General features: G+C 38.3%; 2 protein-coding genes across 2 annotated transcripts; both read left to right on the top strand.

Moving 5' to 3' along the window:
• The first annotated feature begins 1 nt into the window (after position 1).
• On the top strand, positions 2–18,345 carry LOC105387312 (protein MLP1). Its single transcript, XM_038105955.2, has 21 exons — positions 2–229; positions 636–1,029; positions 1,392–1,589; positions 1,818–2,032; positions 2,295–2,523; positions 3,042–3,139; positions 3,602–5,042; positions 5,139–6,710; positions 6,790–7,104; positions 9,990–10,319; positions 10,409–10,789; positions 10,895–11,359; positions 11,563–12,000; positions 12,110–13,281; positions 13,804–13,887; positions 14,167–14,331; positions 14,679–14,772; positions 16,211–16,425; positions 17,150–17,254; positions 17,759–17,884; positions 18,192–18,345. Exons 1-21 carry the CDS (start codon positions 194–196, stop codon positions 18,237–18,239), a joined length of 8,121 nt encoding a protein of 2,706 aa, XP_037961883.2. The 5' UTR covers positions 2–193; the 3' UTR covers positions 18,240–18,345.
• Positions 18,346–19,566: 1,221 nt separating this feature from the next.
• On the top strand, positions 19,567–21,305 carry LOC105387299 (neuralized-like protein 2). The gene is made up of 2 exons (XM_011558005.3): positions 19,567–20,474; positions 20,582–21,305. The coding sequence occupies exons 1-2, from the start codon at positions 19,763–19,765 to the stop codon at positions 20,689–20,691; spliced, it is 822 nt and encodes a 273-aa protein (XP_011556307.3). The 5' UTR covers positions 19,567–19,762; the 3' UTR covers positions 20,692–21,305.
• The last annotated feature ends 677 nt before the right edge of the window (positions 21,306–21,982 follow it).

The raw sequence follows: 21,982 nt of genomic DNA, 5'->3' as shown, positions 1-21,982 counted from the left end.
CAAAGTTTTCATTCGTTCATCAAGCAATCAAATCAACGAAACGAATTTAACGAAAATAAATTCAAACAGCAACGGTGACTAACAACTGTTTTTATTCAAGTTTTATTACAAATTGTTTATATCAGACCTGAATTTGATACGAAATCTTACTAATTAACTCAGTGGGAGTTGTTTTCTATGAGTTTTTTCTACTATGCTGGCGAAATGGAAGACAATACTGACAAACTGGGTAAGGAAAAGTATTTTTTGTTTTTTAGTATATTTGACTTCATATTTTTGTATTCAATTATATTTATACCTGCTGATTTATTAGACTGTCGATGAATTAATCAGTAGCCGTTGTTGTTGATAGCTCAAGCCTCAAGCACAGATGCTATGACCTGTGTTGATGTTTTTGTAACAGTAGGGTACATCCATTGAGTAATGTACTAACTCAATTATTGTCTTATAATTTACGGCCTTCGAGCGCTAGCCCGATATAGATGTGAACAGAAACATATCCTAACTGATTAGGTTGGCCTATGTTCAATGATTTATATGTTGTTTGTAGAACAAATCTTTACAATAGAAAGATCACCAACAGCTTTTAAAGAATACATACATTATTAACTATCAATAACTTTATAAACTTACAGATAAATTGCTACATGAACGATACCACCGAAAAATCCCACACAGTAAACATAGAATCATTGCTCAACATAATATCTCATTTGCGTGAAAACTTTTGTCTGGACGAGTCCAAATCTTCTATATTAGAAGCACACACATTGGAGGAGTTCATTGCTGAGAAATACCCGCATGTTACATTTGGAAATGGAACAAGAGACGCTTCATCAAATGAGGACCTGTACATAGCAGCATCTCTACTGCTATTCTTTGTCTGTGTAAACTCTAAAGATGTGGATATGAAGAATGCTATGTGCAGTAAACTGAGTCCTCAAGACCAAGAAACCATCTTGAAGTTCAGCAGAAGTCTCATGGACTGTCCTGATGTCACTTACAAGGAGGTGGAGAATGCCATATTAGGTAAGTTACTAGTAAAAATAAATAAATCTAGTGAGCATAATTCAAAGTCATATGACTAACAAAATTTCAAAGGAAAACCAACATTTTTGTTACAAAATTTTAAAAGTCTTTCTAAACACTACAATTTTTTTTCAGAATTATCCCCAGAGTTACAGTAAACTTATGCCCCTTTAATTTTCAGCTTAATATACCCTAATTGCAACACCATTTATAATTTATTTATTTATTTGATACTTTATTGCACAAATATGAAATATAAGTGTACAAAAGGTGGACTTAATGCAAAAAGCATTTTCTACCAGCCATAATCTCAATTATAAAGATGTTTAAATTTTTACATAATTTTAATTATTATAATTCAGAGTCCTGTGGGCAAGACATAGCAAGTGCAGCCCCACCAGACGTCTGCCTGCAAGGCTCTGTGGCCGAGACCCCACCGGCTCTCCGCTCCTTGCATGGAGAGGTCCGGAGGCTCAATGCAGCACTGGACGCTGAGCGGTTTGACCGCACCTTCCTGCAGGAAGAACTTGCCAGAACACAGCTGAGGATTGAGAAACTTGGTAAGAGGCATGACTTGCAAAAGATGCTATTCATCGCATGTTTCACTTCCCTACCCAATAAGTACACAATTAAGTCTATGTCGTACACAGAGTTTTTCTTAATGCAGGCTCCAGGCACTACCTATCATCTGAATATTAAAATTACCTATTCTGTACCAAATTATTTTTTCAACATTGATTTTTATCTCAACAATTCCTTATTATTACACATCATCCTTCAATCCCCAGTGAAAGAGAAAGAGCAGCACAAGCAAGACATCCTGAACCTCAAGGCTAGAATCTCATCATGCTGCGGGGGGGAGGGCGCGGCGCGCGCGGAGGGGGGGCAGGACGCCGCCGCCGCCAAGCTGCTGCGGCAGGTCGATGACCTCGAGCAGCGGCTGGTGTACACCAGGGCGCTGTTGGATGAAGCTGTGCATGAGAGGGACACTTATAGGGCGAAGGTAAGTTTGGGTTTGATGCGTAGCTGTTTGAGGATGGCGTAGAGTTAATGTGTGGTGAAGGTTTCGATTATTTTCTGACAATAAAGGGCTTTTTGATTTGCTTTTAATGAAAGAAGAGTGATATATTGTAGTTTGCCATTACTAAGTTACACATATGAGTGGATATTTCTGTCCTTCTTAGCGTGTCAACTGTGTCTCTTAAAAAACGATTTATAGCACTTTCATCAAAAACCTTTTCTTCCCCTCCCAACACCACAACCAGGTGAACGAGCTAAAACTCGAGCGCGACAAGTGGGTAACATTCAGCCAGCAAGAGAGCTCCCGCGCCACGGAGCTCTCGACACAACTGGACTCCGAGCGACGCACGTCCGAAGCTCTGAGGGAGGTACTGGCGGAACTGAGACAGCACCACCGCCACAACGGACTGGATACTAGCCAGCTCGAGTGCGACGATCTGGACGCTAGTGTACACTCGTTCGGGAACAATATTTGTAAGTGATGGCGTGGTGAAACTTGGCTATTCGTATTTGGTATTGGATATTTGGTGTGTTGGCCAAATACCTGAAATTTGGGCGAAATCGGTAATGACTTCGGCTAATATACTGACCACACATGGCAGTTTTGGCAAATAGGCAAATATGAATAGCTAAGTCCAAGTTGGTAGCATAAGACCTAGTTCACATGAAGCCAATGCGACTGGCAGCCAGCGCTGGCTTGATAATTGCCTTGTGTAAACAGTTTTTTAATCCACACCAGTGCCCTGGTGAGTAGAGTAGACCGTCCTTTTTTTAGCCTGTAACTGTCGCCAGGGTTACTTAGTAGCCGTGCCCTATTCATTATTTATTATTATTAGAATTAATCGGTAAATGACTGTCGAGATACTTCGAATTTGTAGACAAACATAATATTATGCGTACATGTTTTGCTACCTACTAAAATATCATGCCATACTGATAATATTATCTAATCCCGCGTATTTTATCCTATAAATTAAATTGTAATATTGCAGCCATCTGCAACGAGGCGTGCGCCAACGTGGTGGAGGTGCAGCTCGCGGAGGAGCGCGCGCGGGTCGAGGAGCTCAAACAGCAGATACAATTGTTGCAGGTAACTCCTATACAGGTTGTTGCAAAAAGGGTATACTAAGCTGAAACCAACGAAGACACGTGACCAACTAAGTTTCTAGGGAAAATGATTTTTTTTGCGATTTTTTACATTCTGCTTACATTTTTGGGCTTAGATATAACATGCTGCTCGTGAAAACGTAGGTTTCGACTTAGTATACCCTTTTTGCAACAGCCTGTATGTATAAGTAAAAAAAGTAAATTTGTTGCAAAAAGTAAAACTGATTGTTGTAGTTAGTCAATTATTCCGTATTGCAACCAGGCATCTCGGTCGGGTTGAGGTTCTGTGAACTACTGTGGTTAACTGGTAGTTGTCGTAATCTAATAATTAATAAAGGTGTAATTGGACGCCGTTTGTTAGGTATTTGGTTGTTCCGAAAAAAAAATTAATGTCCTTAGCTGTAAGCCGCACCTAATATATTAAATTCAATATTATCTACTTTAGGATCAACTAAATGACCTTAACCAGAAAGCAGAGGAAGAGAAGCTTTCATTTGAGAAAATCCTCTCAGATAAAGATGCGGACGTAATGAATCTCAAACACAGAGTAAATGAGGAGATAGAAGACAAACACAATATCAAAACATTTTACAGTAACGAGGTTAGTCAACTGAATAATGAAATAAACGAACTTGAACAGAAGATGAGGGCTGACACCGAAAACTTCTCTCAAGTAATTGAAACCAAGATGAAAGAAATACAAACATTGCAAGAAGAAAAACTTTCGTTACTTCAAAGCATGTCAGATGAAACAACAAAATTGGATAATGTTATCAAAAATCACGAAGCTACAATAGAAAGTCTGAATTCCGAGCTAAATAAGGTTAAAACATCAAAGCAAAAGATGAAAGAGGATTATGATAACCATATCATGAAGCTAAACGAAAAAGTGTTGAATAGAAACAATGAACTTGTTGAGTTACAGAATAATGTTTATGAAAAAAGCGAAATGATAGAAACACTACACGTGGAACGGAAGAAAGACAAAGACGCAAGGGATGAGCTTGAAGCAAACATAACTGAGTTGACTAAACAAAATATGGATATTAATAATAATCTCAAACTTAAAATTGAAGAGATCCAAAAATTTACTGAAAAACAAGCAGAAGATGCAGCTGTTATAGACAATCTTAATAAAGAATTACAGTCCTTAAAAGATTGTAATTTAAGTTTAGCAACTGATATAAAGCTACTTAATGAAACAAAGTGTAAGATGATGACAGAAATACAATCTCAAAATGAACTTATTCAAAAACAGGTTGAGGAAATTGACGTATTGCAAAAATCTTTGACTGAATTGAAGGAAAATTACACGACTATGGTAGAAGAAAAGGAGACAATGATTGCCAATGTGCACAAGGACTTACAAGCTGAAATATCATCTAAAACAGCCCTTGAAACTGAATTATCTCAACTCTTTGTTGAAAAAAATAACTTGGCTGAAGATGTGAACACACTTCATATTAAGGTTACAAAACTCACTAAGGAACTGAAAGAAAAGAATCAGATGATAGATGCAATGGATTTGTACTTGCAAGACGAAAAAGCATCCAACATCAAATTGAAAGGTGATTGTGATAATTTGAACGCAACTATCCAGCATATATCAGAAAAAGTCCGTTCAAGAGATGAAAATATAAAATGTCTTCAGGGTGAACTAGAAAATCTGAAAACCGAAGATGCCAAAAGTAAGATGACTATTGAATTGATCAATAAACAAATTGCAGATAAACTTTTGGAAACTGAAGAACTTAAAAAGGCTATAATTGCCTTGGAAACGGAAAAAACTACATTGCTTGATGAAATAAAGGAAAAAGCGAATGTTATAGTTATGTGTGAACATTCCAATTCCACTTTACAACAAAGTGTGGATGAATATAAAAAAGGTAAGCTGTATTCTATACTTACTTGCTGAACTTTATTTACGCTAGCAGTAGTCTTTTTGAAAATACAAATTATTATCTTCTATTTTATCATTTCAGTTATCCAGAAATTGGAGCAAGATATTGAAGAACAATCTGTGAAATTACATGAGCTACAGACAGCATACGACAATGATAAGTCTAGGATGTCAAACAGGATTCAAGAGACGGAGCGAATCCTCAAGGAATTGAGTTCAAAATCCAAAAAAACTATTGAAGAAAATATTAGTGAAATACAAAAGCTTAATAATGAGAAGGCACTCATTGAAGAATCCAATTATATTTTGGAACAGAAATTACTACAAGAGGAACAAACTAGAAATGAAATAATCAGTGAAAAAGAAATTAAATTGAATGAGTTAAACATTAAGATAACTGAAATGGAATTAAAGCACAGAGACTTGGAAGAAAATCACAAATTGGAGACTGAGACCAACAATAAAGTAATTGAAGATTTGCAAAAACAAATTGAAATATCACAGAATATACTTGAAAAGAAAACAAAAACTCATGAACAGTTGTTAAAGGAAAAGGATGAAATAGTTATGAAAGTTGAAACTATTACCAATAATTTGTCTGCTATCAAAAAGGACTACGAAAAAGAAACGACCCTTCGTGAAAATCTAACTTTAAAAATTCAAGATATCCTGAAAGAAAACGATGTTAAAGTAACTAAACTACAAGAACAACTAAATGCAGCAAGTGTAATATTAGAACAAAAGCAGATAGAGACCGATAAACTAACTGAACAAAGTTTAAAAATATCAGAAGACCTAAAAAACAAAGACATTAATGTAGAAACCGTGACCAATGAGATCTTGTCATTAAAGAACCAGCTAAAAGTGCAACAGGATAATTTAGATGAAGTTATTCATGAAAATAAAGTTTTGCAAGATCAATTAAATGAAAGCAAAGTCTGTGTTGAGACCCTACAAAATGAAAAGCAAGAACTGGCAGTGGCAAGAAATCAACTTGTAGAAAATATAAAAGAGGAAAAAGCAAGCAAAGACATCCTTGAAAATGAAAAATCCGAACTGAATCTGGCTAAAGAAAAGCTGAAAAATCAGCTTCAACAAGAAAAAGCAGCCAGAAAGGCCCATGAACTTAAACTAGAGAAAGTTCTGGCTACTAAAGAACAGCTGTCGATTAAACTGATGGAGGAACTTGCTGCTAAAGAACTTTTAACTTCGCAAAACAATACCCTGAATCATGAAAAGACAATTCTTTCCCAGCAACTGATAGAAGAAAAGTCGGCCCGAGAATTGGTTGACATAGAGAAGAAATCTTTAGAACAAGATCTAAAGGAAGAAAAATGTGCAAAGGATAATATTCTGAAAGAAAAAGAAGAGTTAGCTTTATTCAACCAGACTTTGATACAAAATGTATCAGACGTTAATTCAATGTATGAGATTGTTCTTCAAGAAAAAGATTTACTAAAGGTAGAAAAGGATTCACTTATAAAGAATTTGACCGAAGAAAAGGCAGCTAAAGATGAGTTGGAGACAGAGAAAGACATGCAAGTTTCTAAAATAGATGAGTTGAAACAGGAATATGAAAAGGAATTAAACTATAAACACAATGAGATTACTAATATTACAAAGAGTTTAGAGACGTTGAAAGAAGATTACAATGGTACGTAAACTTTAAGATAATATTATAATTTATTTATATGTCAATGTTGAACGTAAAGAATAACATAAATTAATTACAGGTCAAAATGAAATTGTATGCAGCATAACAAACTCACTTCAAACTGGATTAGACAAACTATTGCTGACGCTCAAAAAAGACGACATCAAAAATGAGCAGCTACAAAAACTTGTAGCTAAGGTCGATAAAAAAAATACTTCAATAATGGAACAGTGTGAGCTTTTGATAAACATAGCTGTAATATTAACATCAGAGTTAGCGATGAAAAAAGATCTTGAAATAGCTTTAGAACATGGGAACATAGCACTCAGTCAGTTAAGGGAGAAACAAACTGAGATTCAGAGCTTGGAGATAACCATGAATGAGCTTAAATCTGGTAAGATTTCTTATTTTTTACCCGACTGCCGAAGGAGGAGGGTAATGTTTTTCGATTGTATGTGTGTATGTATGTCTGTTTCTTTGTTCCCTCCTGTAGCCTAAACGGCTTGATAGATTTTGATGTTTGATGTAACGTTAGAAGCGTATTGATTGCGCGATGGTTATAGGCTATGTAACGTTACAACCTTTAAGTATGGACGTGGAGTCTCACAGGCTACCTAATGTTTACGTTTTCATAGTTTTGCCTATTTCCCCCCGCTCCCCGCGATTGAGCGGCTCAGTAGCTTTTGTTTTAGTTGCCAAATTACCAATGAGGGAGGAGGTTGAGTCGTCCGGTGAATATCACGTGAGTAATGATCATCAAAAAATTGACTGGAGCCTGTCAGGCTACACGTCCATTGTTGTCATACAATATACTTTGTATGGGCGATTATGTTTTTTTTAGATTTTTTTTTCAAAATGTGAAAAATAAGTAATGCTGGTCCTTCTAAAGGTAAAGGTAATTTCTAAAAAAACTAGCACGTGTGCATGTAGTGCCTCATGTGCAAAGACGTGATATAAATAGACGATTGCCAAGAGAACTGAGGTTGACTAATGAATCGAGTTTTAGGTGATGATAATTATGGTCACATAAGGTGTCCAGGATCAAGAAACCAGTCAAGGGTTCACAAGAGCATGTAGAATCTGTCCCGCGAAAAAACATAGGATGAATACCTATGTTTGTGTTGCCTGTGTGTCTACAAGTGTTCTAGACCTCTGTGCATTGACTGCCAATAAATTGGCACTATTAGACTGTGGTCAATATTTTATATAATAGTTACCTAAAGCAGGTGTTTTGTGTTTTCGGTTACTTATGTATTATATTTTAAGAAAATATGACTAATTTTGTTATAGTAATAAGTTTGACTGTTTTTAAAACCAGAAAATATAGCCTCAGTAAATTAGGACTTAAAAGTGCCATAAGTTTGAATTTTTCACATTTCTATATTTTTTTAAATAATATTTGATTACAAAAGCACGTTATTTTATTGCTAAATCCGCTAAATAGTCCAGTCAAGGAATGAGGTGTAGAGTGCGTGAGCAGGTAACTCAGAGATTCCTTCAGAAACTTGTTCAGGGGGCTTAGGTTGTTAACATACCAAAAGTCCTGACTCCTAGGTGATGAGCGGGGGGGAGGAGGGGGGGATAAAGATACGAATTTTTGGTTTTTTGCTTATATCTCAAAAACGGTGCATCGGAGACAAATATTATGAAGTACTAAAATGGAGGTCTTAAAATTATCTAAAACTTTTATATCATATGTTTTTTTCTAATTACTAACCGTTTTCGAGCTATTACCCTCGGAAAAAGTTGAAATTTACAAGAAAAAGTATTCATGTCAAAAAATTCATAAACATTGCATCATATTGTCTTAACCAATTCATTAACGAAAAAAATGAAGAGGAAAGAAGTTGTAGATTTTTTTATTCCCTTTTAGAATATATTACATATGCTGGTCAATGTCCAACCGGCCTAAAGTTAGAGCTATTTTAAACTTGCATTTTGGTAAAGTCACTGACATAGCTCACCGAATTAGTAAGGTTAAGTGTGAGTAAAATAGCTGTACCTTTAGGTGGGTTGGACATTAACCAGCATATGTATATATATTCTAAAAGAGAATTTAAAAATCTACAACTTCTTTGGTATTCATTTTTTTCATTTATCAATAGGTTTAGACAACATGATGAAATGTTTATGAATGTTTTGACATGAATACATTTTTCTTGTAAATTTCAACTTTTTCCGAGGGTAATAGCTCGAAAACGGTTAGGAATTAGAAAAAAACATAGGATATAAAAGTTTTAGATAATTTTAAGAACTTTATTTCATTAGTTGAAAATATTTCTCTCGGATGCACCGTTTTGGAGATATAAGCTAAAAACCAAAAATTCGTACCTTTATCCCCCCCTCCTCCCCCCCGCTCATCACCTAGGAGTCAGGACTTTTGGTATGTTAACAACATAAGCCCCCTGAACAAGTTTCTGAAGGAATCGCTTAGTTACCTGCTCACGCACTCTACACCTAATTTTGAGTCATTTATTGACTGGACTAAAATTCAATATCCAATCAGCTTTAAAGTAATCTTATATCAAATTCTCAAAAAAAAAGTGTATGCATATAGGAGCCTGTGAGGCTCCACGTCCGCACTGGTGTTAAGAAAAAATGACGTCCATACTTAAAGGTTAAAATTTATACAGCGCCCTCTAAAGGACATAAAGTGATGATCGAAATAATAATATTTTTCCAACTATGCCGTGTGGGGTATCAAATGAAAGGGCTTAATTTAGCACATTACAAAAATATGCATATTGTAGGCATTTAAATCACAAAACCAAAATTATTGAAAAAAAAAATGTTCTTTAACTGAAGCCAGATTACTGACATAAAATAAAAAACAACTAAAAAGTTACAAATAAAAAAATATAATTATAAACAAACAAAAAACCCGACTGCATGCTAAAAAGATGAAAACAAGTCCCAATGTTAATGGAAAGTATCGAAGGCGGGGACCAATAGAGGGTTCATCATTTAGCTGAATGTTACTTAGATAGGTAGATACTTTGTGTGGCGGTCAAGCTGGTCCCCGCCTGCGATACTTTCCATTAACATTGAGACTTGTTTTCATCTTTATAGCATGCAGTCGGGTTTTTTGTTTGTTTATAATTTACGTACGTATTTAGAAAACGATAGAACCTTTTTCTTTCCTTGAACTTGTTGTTTGAAACTTGCTTTCAGCAATGTTTCGAAGGAAATATACTTACGACGAAATGTGAAATATGCGGCAATAACACATCATGTTGATTGAATTTTAAATCATTTAATAACAAACCATTACCATTTCAGAACATGCCAAGAAACACGCATCGCTTGAGGCAAATTTACAGGAGAAGAGTACTCTTGTAGAAATACTCCAGCATGAAAACCAACTGGTGAATTCAGAACTGGCCGATGTGAAGTCACAGTTGGAGACAAAAGTGCATTCGTTACAAGACAAGCTGCTCGATAACGAAAATTTGACGGAGAAGTTGAAGACAGTCTATGAAAACCAGATTGAAAACTTGAACCTCATGTCCAACAAGTTAAGCAATTATTTGAAGGACAAAACGGTGGAGTTGGATGCTTGTCGTAAAGAAAAAGAGAAGTTATTGAAAATTGTCGAGGAGAATAATAAAAGTAAGTTATTCATGTAGTATATATTTTAACGGTATATAATATTTTATATATTATAAGATCTGTATTATTAATTCTTATTTTTCTTACAGCCATTAAATCTCTAGAAGAAGAAATAAAGTCTCACACAGTTAACCAAGACAAACTTATGAAGGAGTTTGAATCTGAAAGACAAGTCCTGAAAAACATGGTGACGGTCACAGAGTCTGTCATGGAAGACCAGAAAGTTACCCTTGAGAGACAAATAGACGAACTAACAAAGAACAACCAGTCATTAGATGCAGAAATTAAAGTGGCCAAAGAACAGCTGGAAATTGTAACTGAAGATAAAAAAGCTAAGGATAAAAAACAACAGGAATTGGAAACTGAAGTGCTTGATTTGAAAGTCGAGTTACAGGGTAAAGCAGCTATGGTAGAAAATTTGCAACAGAAAACCAATGAAATGGTTGAAGATGTAAATAAGCATAAGAATGGTATGTATTTGCAAATTTACTTAATCTTTTATGTATACATATAACTCGTTAATGTTTTATTTTTAATTTTTAATAATGATATGCAAATTCAACTTTATATTTTAGATCTTATTGAAACCAGAGAACAATATAACAATATTGTAACAGAAACGCATGAACTAAAACAGGCTTTAGAACTTAAAGAAAAAGAATTGAACGAAACTAAAGAACAGCTGCAAGAAAAAATTACGATGAAATCAGAGATTGATGTGCAAGAGAAGAAAAATAAAGAGGAGTACAACCAAAAAATAAACGATTTGGAAAAGATTGTGGCTGAAAAAGAAAACATAATCACTGATCTCCGGGCTAAATACCAAGATATAGAACAAAATGTGACAGCTAATGATGAAGTTACTACACAACTAAGAAATGAAAAAGAAGCTTTGTTGCTAGAAAAGGATGAAATTCTACAAAAACTCAATGAATTAAGCTCTGCTCTTGACGAAAAGGCGGTTAAGGATAACGAGGAATTGGTGAAATTACAAAACGACAACGCACATCTCTTAAACACTGTGGAAGGACAGAAAAAAGGTAAGTGAAACATTAATAATAAGTAATATTATTCTACAATCAATTTGTGTACTTAATTCTTATTGTTTACGTAATCTTGTGTGTAATAAGTACAATTAACTTCATTAAAATTACTAATCATTTATGAAACTTCTTTGTTAATACCCAATTATAATATTGTTCATGATCATTGGTCACTAATTTCCAACTACTTAATATTTCAGTGATAGCAAATCTAGAACAGCTAGTCAAACACGAGTTGGAACAAAACAAACAAGTCAGAGATGAAAGTGGCACCGACAAACTAAACCTCATCAACAAATGTGCTCGACTCGAACAATATCACTCGCAAGCCGAGGCAGAAGTCGAGGAATGTCGCAAAAAGATAACCACTTTAGAAGCCGAACTAACGACCTTCAAGTTGAAGGCAGAAGAAGCTATATTACGAAGACAACTGAGCGAGAAAGATATAATAGCTGCTATAACTAAAGAACTCGTAGAAGAGAAGACAGCTAGAGAAAAGTTGTTGCAAGAATTCGAAGCGAGAAACGCAGAACTGGTCGAAATGAGACAGAAATCTGCGCACGCTGCGGACGAGAAAGAGAGAGCCATGCGCAGAGAACACGACGATCTCATGAAGATATACGCTCAAAGAGACACCTGTAAGTATTTACTAAGATACGCGCTACATATCCTTCCATGATGATTAAGTAGTTAAATGTAGATAGCTAATTGGCAAATGTAAATATTCAAAATTGTTTTACTTCTTAGATTCAGCGATTAGTCAAGCGCGACCGGCGTCGAGCACGAAGTACGAAGGCCACGACCACCGCGAGACCAGCGCGCAGGTAGATATCTCTCCGGCAGACTATACACACTCGTCAGACGACAACAAAACCATCTCCGACCTAGAGAGAATAGTGCACGACAAGAACAGAACCATTACCACCTTGCAGAGTGATATCACATACATGAAGACACTGATGGGAGAGTCGGAGAACAAACTCATGGATGTGACGAAAGAGTTGGAGGTAACGAGGGAAAACTGCCAGCAGTTATCGAACCAGCTGAAGAAAATCGTTCACGCCAAGAATGACGAGATAGCGGAACTGAAGAAACAAGTCCTGAAAATGAGCGTGACGGAAAACAGAGCAAGTCAGATCATTAAAGTATCCTCCAAATATCAAGCGATTATACTGAAGCGAATCGCGGAAATCAAGTCGAATACAGTTTTGAAGGAGTTGACGAACTTTGGAAACACTGCCAATGTGGATAATGAGTTGCGGCGCAGCCTCGCTGGCAGCGTTACCATGGAGGATCTCGAGAACTTCCTCGAGACCACCGACAGACATCTCAAGAGATGCTCGGAAAAACAACTAACCCTGCAGAAAGAAAGAGACAGACTGCTAGAAGTGAATCGCATCAACGAGTCTGAAATCATCAGCATGAAAAAGTTCCTTACAGAACTCTCGATCGGCTTCAAAACCTTCAGTTCCGTCAAAGATGTTTACACGCAAAAGTTGAGTCGCATCGTGTCTATACAGCGAACAGTAAGACGAGAGATTTTGAACCTAGACGGGCGGATAACTGACGCAGCTATGTGCAAACTTGAGCGGGGTTATACAGCCGCTATACAGGACTTGGCTGAAAGCGCCATGAACTTGGAGCGGTGGGTGGAACGAAGCGTGGCGCGGACGATATCGCCAGAGAAGATCAAGCAAGCGTTCGCTAGCGAAGTGGACCGCGCGTCGATAGCGGCCGGCACTTACCAGAACACTGGTATGGAGGTGCAGTTGGATGAGTTGGAGAACACGTTCAAGAAGCTTCTAGAAGAAGTGGGCCGGGCGCCGAGCGGCGAGGGCGCACGGGACGCGCAGGCCGTCACAGTGATGGAGGTGCGCGCCGAGTATGAGGACAAACTGAACAGAATGAAGGCGAAAATGGTCAGTATAGCTCCGCTACTGTTGTTGGTATTACTGTATCAAGTAGTGTGGTGGGCGTACCTCCAAATGGGAGCTTGAACCGAGTGGCTTCTGCTATATTTTTTTACTTACAGCATTTTTTGTTGACTGTTATGACTGTTTTTGGTCAAAAAACTTATTTATTTTAATATATATCATGTATATTTTCATTCAATAAAGATGTTTTAATGGAGACTTTTGTTTTATTTTCGCAGTAAGCATGAGGAGTGTTTTTGTATACTATTTTGTTTTTATAAGAGTGTTCATTAAAACATCACAACATATTAGTTTCTCTTCAGTTTCAAAAGGTAAAAATATTGTAATAGAGCATGTTTCCGCATGATTTATGTGCATGTCTGGTTATTGGTATACGCTTTGCTTGCGCCGCGAACGGATAACACACTGCCTACACTTTGTGACTAACTGAATGATATATTTATTAATATTCTTTTTCTACTATTAAAACTTTGCATATCTCTATAACATTTAATCGTATATTTTCAGAAACAACTTTACCAGGAGCAAATATCGATATTTAGAGAAAAGCAAAAGGAAGAAATATCTGTAATGGAAAGAGAACTGCAAAAGGTAGGCTTTACGAGATACATCATTCACAATAGCTAATGCTCGCATCCACGGTAAATCCTATATCTTTGGTACGAAACTGCACCATCTTGTAAGCATAGACACCACTCTAGTATCGCTGTATCAATCCAAATATTCCCTCTGTCACACACACACACACACACGTTTCACAATCATATTCGTCGAATATTTATCTGCTTTGTTATAACAGTGGCTAGTTTTCCGAACAGAAATAAATAAATAAAAATAAATCATTCCCAATAACGCCGTATTTCTCCCCAGGCGCGCGACAAGCTAGCGGAATCAAGCCGGGCCTACGAGGAACACATCCGAGGCCTGACCACCGAGCTGTGGAGCGTCGGGGAGCGGTTCCTCATGAAGCAGGACGAGGCGCAGTGGCTGCGGCGGCGCTCCGGCTCCTTGCACTCTCTACAGCACGTGCACTCGGTAAGAGAGCTACAGTAGTGCTGTATAAGAGCTATATCACTAAAAAGGCAGATAACAAATAACAAAAAAGGGCATTCTTTCATAGAATGCAGCGATTCTCGTTGTCACTATGATGAAGTGGCAAAAGATAGTTGGCAGATATTTCCAATATCAATACAATGGACCTAACCACCACTGGCGAATTCCCATCGACTTCCCTTTAAAACTGACTGATTTGATATTTAATTTGCACATTTTGACATTGAGTAACCGGCTTTCCTTCCAAAGCAACCCTTCGCCACTGCTAACCACAGACCTATGTGGTAATTACTTGCCCAGTATTAACCAGTAACATTGTATGTCCCCAGTCGGGCCTGCTGGGCCGTGAGGAGCGCGCGCCGCGCCCCTCCGACGCGTGCTCGCTGCGGTCTCTACCCGTGCACAAGGAGGGGAAGGAGACTGGTGAGATTTACTTATATTTAAATATGAAATATGTGGGGACATCTCACACACGGCCATCCGACCCCAAGCTAGGCAGAACCTGTGTTATGGGTGTCGGACAGCTGATATATCTACACAAATACATAGATAGATAGATACTAAATATAAATATCAACACCCAAGACCCGAGTACAAATATCTGTCTTTAAACAAATATCTGCCCCAGCCGGGAATCGAACCCAAGACCTTCGGCATAGCAGTCAGGGCTACTAACCACTACGCCATTCGACCGTCATTTAACTAATAAGAACATCTTGGGTCCAAAATCTTAAAGACTGGTACAACACCGACACCACATCCTTGTTCCGAGCAGCAGTCTCGAAGGAAAGAATGAGCCAGATGATTGCCGACCTCCGATAGGAGATGGTACCCAAAGAAGAACAAGAATAATACAGGGTGTTTCAAAATTGATATACTAACCTACACAGTTTAAAAAAGTGCAAGATATATTATACTAGCTGTTCCCGCGAGCTTCGCTTCGCCTTAAAAAGTTTTCCCGTGAGAATTCCGGAATAAAAAGTTGCCTATGTTCTTTCCCAGGATCTAGACCGTATGTATACCAAATTTCATTCAAGTCCGTTCAGTAGTTTTGGCGTGAAAGAGTAACAGACAGACAGACACAGTTACTTTCGCATTTATAATATTAGTTAGGATAATTATGTGGACATCCATACTAGGCCTAAAATCCTTCCTGCATTGGAAGGAGATCGGTGCCCCAGCACGTGATGGGTCGTGATGATTTGGACATCGTAGATAAATTCTTGTATACAAATCTGAGGGCGCTACGGGCCCATTCTCGCAAATATTTGAAACACCCCTCTTTTTCGTTTGAAAGTAAAAAAAAATTGCATAAGATAATTATTTTATGCACCGGCGTAGCTATATAAATATATGGCTCTATTCTATTATTTTCTTCACCTAGTACATGATCTTATATTAATATACAATGATGTTGATTCTGAAGGCAGAAATTCTAATTTTAACGCTGTCAAACTAAAAAATTTGCTAGCATAAAATGACATTTACGGAAACAATCATAGAGTCGAATTTTAAACAAAGAAATTAAGGTTTTGACATCGCTAAATTTAAAATTTCTGCCTTCAGAATCGATATCAATGACCTAGTATATTTTTAATGATTACTAACGATTTTATCTCTGTAAATGTCCGAACTGCAGTTAATCTTAAAATTTACCGGTAATTTGAAGTATCACTGTTAGATTCTGAATCCCGAACTTATCTAGTATCTATTCATGGCATTATTCCGTCATTATTCCGTCTGTATAAAAATAGACCGACATTGATATTATGAGTGGGTAATTATTACTGGATCTACTGCACTTCGAGAATTCACACACTACACTTGTCATCCCGTCTCAAACAACCCACCTTACCCCCAGAAGGGCGAGGCCTTCACATGTCGGACGAAGAAGGCGAGGTCTTCGACAACCGCTGGCTGGACGACCTGCACTGCACCCCCCGCGCGCCCCGCGGGCCCCCCAAGGCGCGCCTGTCTGAGCTCCAGTGGAGGAACAGTCTGTGCCCCCCGCACCTCAAGAGCTCGTACCCGGCGGAGACGCAGTTCGCGCCGGCGGTTAATGAGGATGATATTAAGGTTAGTGAAAAATCATTAATGTTAATAGAATGGCTGGTGGCAGCCGTTTTCGACACCAGATACATGATGATTAGTACACTTACCTGTGACCACTCATATTAGTAAGTCTGGTGAGCAAAATGGCTACCATCTTCCATTCAGAGCACGTTGTTGCCGTAGTAGATAAATAATAATAATAATATGTGGGGACATCTCACACACGGCTATCCGACCCCAAGCTAGGCAGAACCTGTGTTATGGGTGTCGGACAGCTGATATATCTACACAAATACATAGATAGATAGATACTAAATATAAATATCAACACCCAATAGCCGAGTACAAATATCTGTCTTTAAACAAATATCTGCCCCAGCCGGGAATCGAGCCCGGGACCTTCGGCATAGCAGTCAGGGCTACTAACCACTACGCCATTCGACCGTCAAATAGCAATCAAGTACCAAAGGCGTCGCGCATTTTTTTATATAATCCACTGGATCACACCTCCATGGGTTTTTGCATGGGCATGTGTAGAAGAGGGTATTTTATATTTTCTAATGTCCCTGTTCTATAAACTTATGGGAAACGGATGACTAAGACATCATGGAATTTTCGATATCCTGACCATTAGGACTTAGGAGGTCGGTTGAAGTAACAACTGCCCATTCAATATAAGTACAATACAGCCGTCCAACTCACCATCAACATCATCCCAAGTTTAACACCCGATTGCTATTGTCCACAGCTGAGCTCTATCGGCGGCAAGCAGCGCAAGGAGGTGGGCATCACGGCGTACAAGAAGCCGGGCCCGCCCACGCCCAGCAAGCAGGCCGGACGGCTCTCCGCCACGGTATGTGCACAACCTTCTTTTAGATTTATTTATTGTTCTTTTTCTCGATTCGCCAGTTAGTGTGTGAGGCCAGTCTGTGTTATTTTAACAAGACTGCTTGTTCGATTTTTAAAATTAATGCCCTACACCGAAGTTTATTATTTAGATCAATTTAGGTTCATATTAGGTATTGTTCTTTTTTTTCAGATTGTCTGCCTCACCTTCTTATTCGTTATGTTTCTATTTCCGTTTGGATAGTGTATATGGCCAGTCTGTTGTTTTTATTTTAAGTCTGGCATCTTGTTACGTATTGAGTGATAAATAACCGAGTTGGTTTAGATTTTATTTCTGCCTGACAAATATATTTTTTTATACAAAGGCCGAAATCTGCCTGTATATTTATATTTGTTTATGAATACCTACATAGCTTGTACTGTATAATTTTATTCTTCTAATTGTTGCGTGTCTTTATCCATCTTTTTACCTAACCCAACTTAGTATAACCTCATCTCGTTCCACCGGCAGGACTCTGAGCTCCGTGAGTCGCTGCGGCCGGACGCGGCGGCGGCGGCGGCGGAGGCGCGCAAGACCAGCACGCCCTCGCGTCTGCGCTCCCTGTTCCGCTCCTCACGCACCGAGACTACCGTAGAGGTATACTTGTCTTCAATCAATCATCGTCATCAGCCAATAATCATCCACTGCTGAACATAGGCCTCTCCCATGGAGCGCCACAACACTCGGCCCTCGGCCTTCCTCATCCAGCCACCACCCGCCTAAGATCGTCGGTCCGGCGGGCAGGAGGGCCTCCCACGCTGCGTTTGCCTGTTGGTGGTCTGCACTCGAGAACATAGACAAATTAATTACCTAATTTTAATATGTTTTCATAAATTAATATGCAATAAAGAATTAAATCCCTAGCTAGCCATTTCCATAGAGATAACATTCCTATTGTTTGCAGGGTACCCCGCGCAGCAGACGATTGAGTTTCTTCCGAAGTAAGAAGTAAACCACCGACCTATGTTATATTTTTTTACGATTATTGATTATGTATCGATTCAGTATTTGATTATGTTGATTAATAATAAAATTATTAACTTATTATTGCTTCGTAATACGTTGTTTGTTTTAATTTAGATGTCTTATATTTAGATTAAAATTTTTAAGTTTGAAGTGAACCAGGCTATTTCTGCACAAGTTATAAACCGAACCAAAGATTTTTTAAGTTCTTGAAACGGACACTGAAAATATAAAAAAATTCAGTGGTATAGACCGTTCATTATACCCTATACATTGATGGAGGCGTTTGTTAAAAAAAAAAAAAAGTTCCTTTTTGGAGAAATAGGTGGCGTTGTCTGGGGTTGTACCAACTTTCAAACCCTCAGAACACACTCAGATCACAATATGTTATTCTGTGAGGCTAACGAAATGTGAAAGTGACGTAGGTAGGTAGAACATTGACAAAAGAATAAAGAGGACTTGGCATAAAAATCGGTACTTAAAAATATATCGTCGTCTCTTTTTAACTTATTGGTGTTATCGTACGTAAAAAAGGACAACAGTAGTTTTGTCTTTGCCTAAAATTACAACATTGCGATCGGTCGCCATGTTGATTGACCAAGATTGACATCCAAACACAAGGTACCTACTTCAGCTGTCAAACAATTTGTTTGTTTACATTTTTCAAGAAAAAAGCCGCCATTTTAATTGACACCAAAGTTTAGGTAAGCGCATTTTTTTCGTTGATATGGCATGTCCTCTCTTTATTCTTTTGTCAATGAGGTAGAATTGTAGTATTATTTTCTCTATGATGTCGATGTCACTGTTGCTTCAGCGTTCAGTGCGATTGTGCGTACAGCCGTTCTTTTCAAGTTTTCTCATCAGTTCTCGCACGCAGCACCCGTTCAAACGGCGCGCATAGAGAAAAGAACACTACGTGACGGCGCGGGTAGAACTATTCACAGAATACTTAGCACTATCCCAAGCCACATGCAGTCTGAGCCTCGGAAGGATGGCTCGCGCTACCACCCGACATTTAATCACAACTAGTGAGTTCTTATTCTGAGTTTAGTACTCTTTGCTCTCTATGTAATTTTTGACAGTTGGTACACTGCGTTTTCACGCCATCTATCGGCTTACCCAAAAGCTCAACTGACAGCTGTCAAGGAAAACGGCTCATTGATGATGATGATGATGACGTCTTCAGTATGAAAGTTTTATTGGCGCCATCTATGATTTTAGTTTTCAGTATTTATCACAAAATCTCAGAATAATCACATTGTCACAGAGTACTTTTGTACCGTCCGTGAAATGACAGATGAGTTTATGACAGAATAACAAAATCGTAAAAATAAAAAACAAAATAAAATGGTGAACGATTTACAAATGAATCGTTTGTAAAATTAATATTTGTTAAACCATTGCTTGTGTTGACATTCTGAGCCACATCGGCGTAGAGCAGTAAAAAATACAACTAAAAACAGCATGAAAACAGTACTTACGCGTTAGTTCTACGAATAACAGTGTGACAATATGTTGTCGCGATTCCACCACTATCACGGATCTAACATAGTTCTGCTGGAGGATAATACTGTCGCATTTAGGAGGGCGAGCTTTGCTCATGGCCTCACGTTCAGTGAAAAGCCCCTGCTGCCGGGGGAAATATTTTTAGTGGAAATCATGAAAACCGAGCGCGGCTGGAGCGGCCACATGAGGCTGGGCCTCACGCTGCTGGACCCGCAGACCGCGGCGCTCGGGGACAAGGGGCTGCCGCAGTACGCGCTGCCCGACCTCGCCAACACCGGCATGTCGTGGATCTTCCCAATATCCAAGTCTCAGAATAATGTTCTGATCGAGCTAGTGAACCAAGGAGCGAGCGGCAGCCGCGGCGACAACGGGCGCGCCGTGAGCGAGCCGCGGCCCTCCGTGCTCGGCGACGGCCACACGGTGCGCACGCCGCGCGGCTGCATCTCCAAGTCCATCCTTAAGTCACAAACAGTCGTCGAAAACGGACACCATCAAGGCATTCTCCCCATGGATAAAGGCAGCCGTATTGGTGTCATGTTCGTCCCTTGCATTAAAAAGTCCAAAGATGAACCAGATTTGGCAGAAATGCATTTCATAATCAATGGAGAAGATCAGGGTCCGTGCACAAAAGCTATTCCTTACACAAGGGGCCCCTTACATGCTGTTGTTGATGTCTATGGGACTACTAAAACTGTCAAGATTGTGCAGCTATATGGAGGTAGTGTATTTACATTGATTTTTAACTTATGCAAAACAAATTTCAACAAAGAACTTACTATGTATTGTTGACTTGCTATGTATTAACTAAATGTTTTCTTCTTTCAGTGAAAACTCTCCAGAACATCTGCAGGGATACAATTCTTCAATCTGTAAATAATGGATCGGTGAAAGCTCTGCCTCTCCCAAAGTGTTTAAAGGACTTTTTACTTTCCTAAATAGTAAATTATCACTTGTATTTATGTCTTGAGAAGACAATAAGGCTGTTAGAAAATATTCTTGACAATGTTAGTAATGGTTTTAAACTACATTTCTGTTTGCACCTGCGACCGTCATCAGTGTGAGCTGTTATCCATTTATTGTTTTACTGTGGTTCTTGTGTATGTTATAGTGATGATGAATAATTAAGACTTTGCTGATCTGATACTTGCTTTACAAATATTAAGTTAAATCATTGGAAATCACTTCTGTAGCTAAACATTGATGTTGTTAACATATTTTTATAATCGCGTTGTGATTTAATTTATAGCTTATACATATTTACTTCTATGACTCAGATAACTAGTTTTCCATACATTGTATTTCTTTACACCGTAAAATGTGAAGGTGACCTATTTTATTCTGACAGGGTGAATTTTCTGTATGTGGCTTTCCTCAGTGGAACCTTTGTACATATCCCCTGATTTTCAGCTAAGCCAGCCTAGCTTCTATATAAATTGGAGCAAAAACCCTGGGTGTAGCAATAGTTGAAATACTGATCTATTCTGTTTATCCAAGAAAAGATAGTGAAGGTGATGACTATTTGTGACCCTCACCAATAAACATGCCATTATGTGAGTTTTATAGCATTTCCCCTTGTTACGGTATTCAATGTATGTATAGAGTAGCTTATCCAATGTTATTCATACTACACTCGCGAGCAACCAAATCGACTCAAGCCTTGACGGCGCAAACATACATTAATACAAGTAAAATTATGAATAGAAATAATAAAAATGATATGTCATTTAAAAGCTTAAGATGTCAGCTTTAATTTGATATCATTATTATTGAAATCCATTCATCATTTTTGAAATAAATGATGTCTGAACGCAATTGTAGGAAAAACGGGAATTTAGGAAAAAAGGGTATGGGTATCGTATTATACAAATTAAACAAAAAATGTTAAGATAAAAATTTATTTATTTAAATCAATACTTTGTATTGCCCCCTCTTGCCCTAATTACAGCCTGCAGCCTGTTTCTCATAGACCTTATCAACTTTTTGACAGTTTCCTGAGGAATGCCGTCCCACTCCTCTAATAAAGCTGTCTTCAGCTCGTCCACGCTTGCAGGGACTGGATTCCTGGCCCGAACTCTTCTTTTGAGCTCGTCCCATAAGTGTTCGATGGGATTCAGGTCAGGACTGAGCGCAGGCCAGTCCATCGTGCGCAATTCCTTCTCTCTCAGAAACTGCCGACTGACTCGTGCCGTGTGGCAGCGGGCATTGTCGTGCATTAGCACGAAGTCT

Source organism: Plutella xylostella, chromosome 19 (assembly GCF_932276165.1).
Source record: "Plutella xylostella chromosome 19, ilPluXylo3.1, whole genome shotgun sequence".
Taxonomy (NCBI): Eukaryota; Metazoa; Arthropoda; class Insecta; order Lepidoptera; family Plutellidae; genus Plutella; species Plutella xylostella.
This window is presented reverse-complemented; position numbering and strand designations above follow the sequence as displayed.

What these genes read in the sequence shown, in the direction of transcription:
- LOC105387312 (XM_038105955.2), top strand. Translation starts at nt 194, where the DNA reads ATGCTGGCGAAATGGAAGACAATACTGACAAACTGG. An exon ending in AGACAATACTGACAAACTGG is followed by an intron (nt 230 to 635) that starts GTAAGGAAAAGT and finishes ATAAACTTACAG; the next exon opens with ATAAATTGCTACATGAACGA. An exon ending in AGCAGATACAATTGTTGCAG is followed by an intron (nt 3,140 to 3,601) that starts GTAACTCCTATA and finishes TATCTACTTTAG; the next exon opens with GATCAACTAAATGACCTTAA.
- LOC105387299 (XM_011558005.3), top strand. Translation starts at nt 19,763, where the DNA reads ATGTTGTCGCGATTCCACCACTATCACGGATCTAACATAGTTCTGCTG. An exon ending in GATTGTGCAGCTATATGGAG is followed by an intron (nt 20,475 to 20,581) that starts GTAGTGTATTTA and finishes TTCTTCTTTCAG; the next exon opens with TGAAAACTCTCCAGAACATC.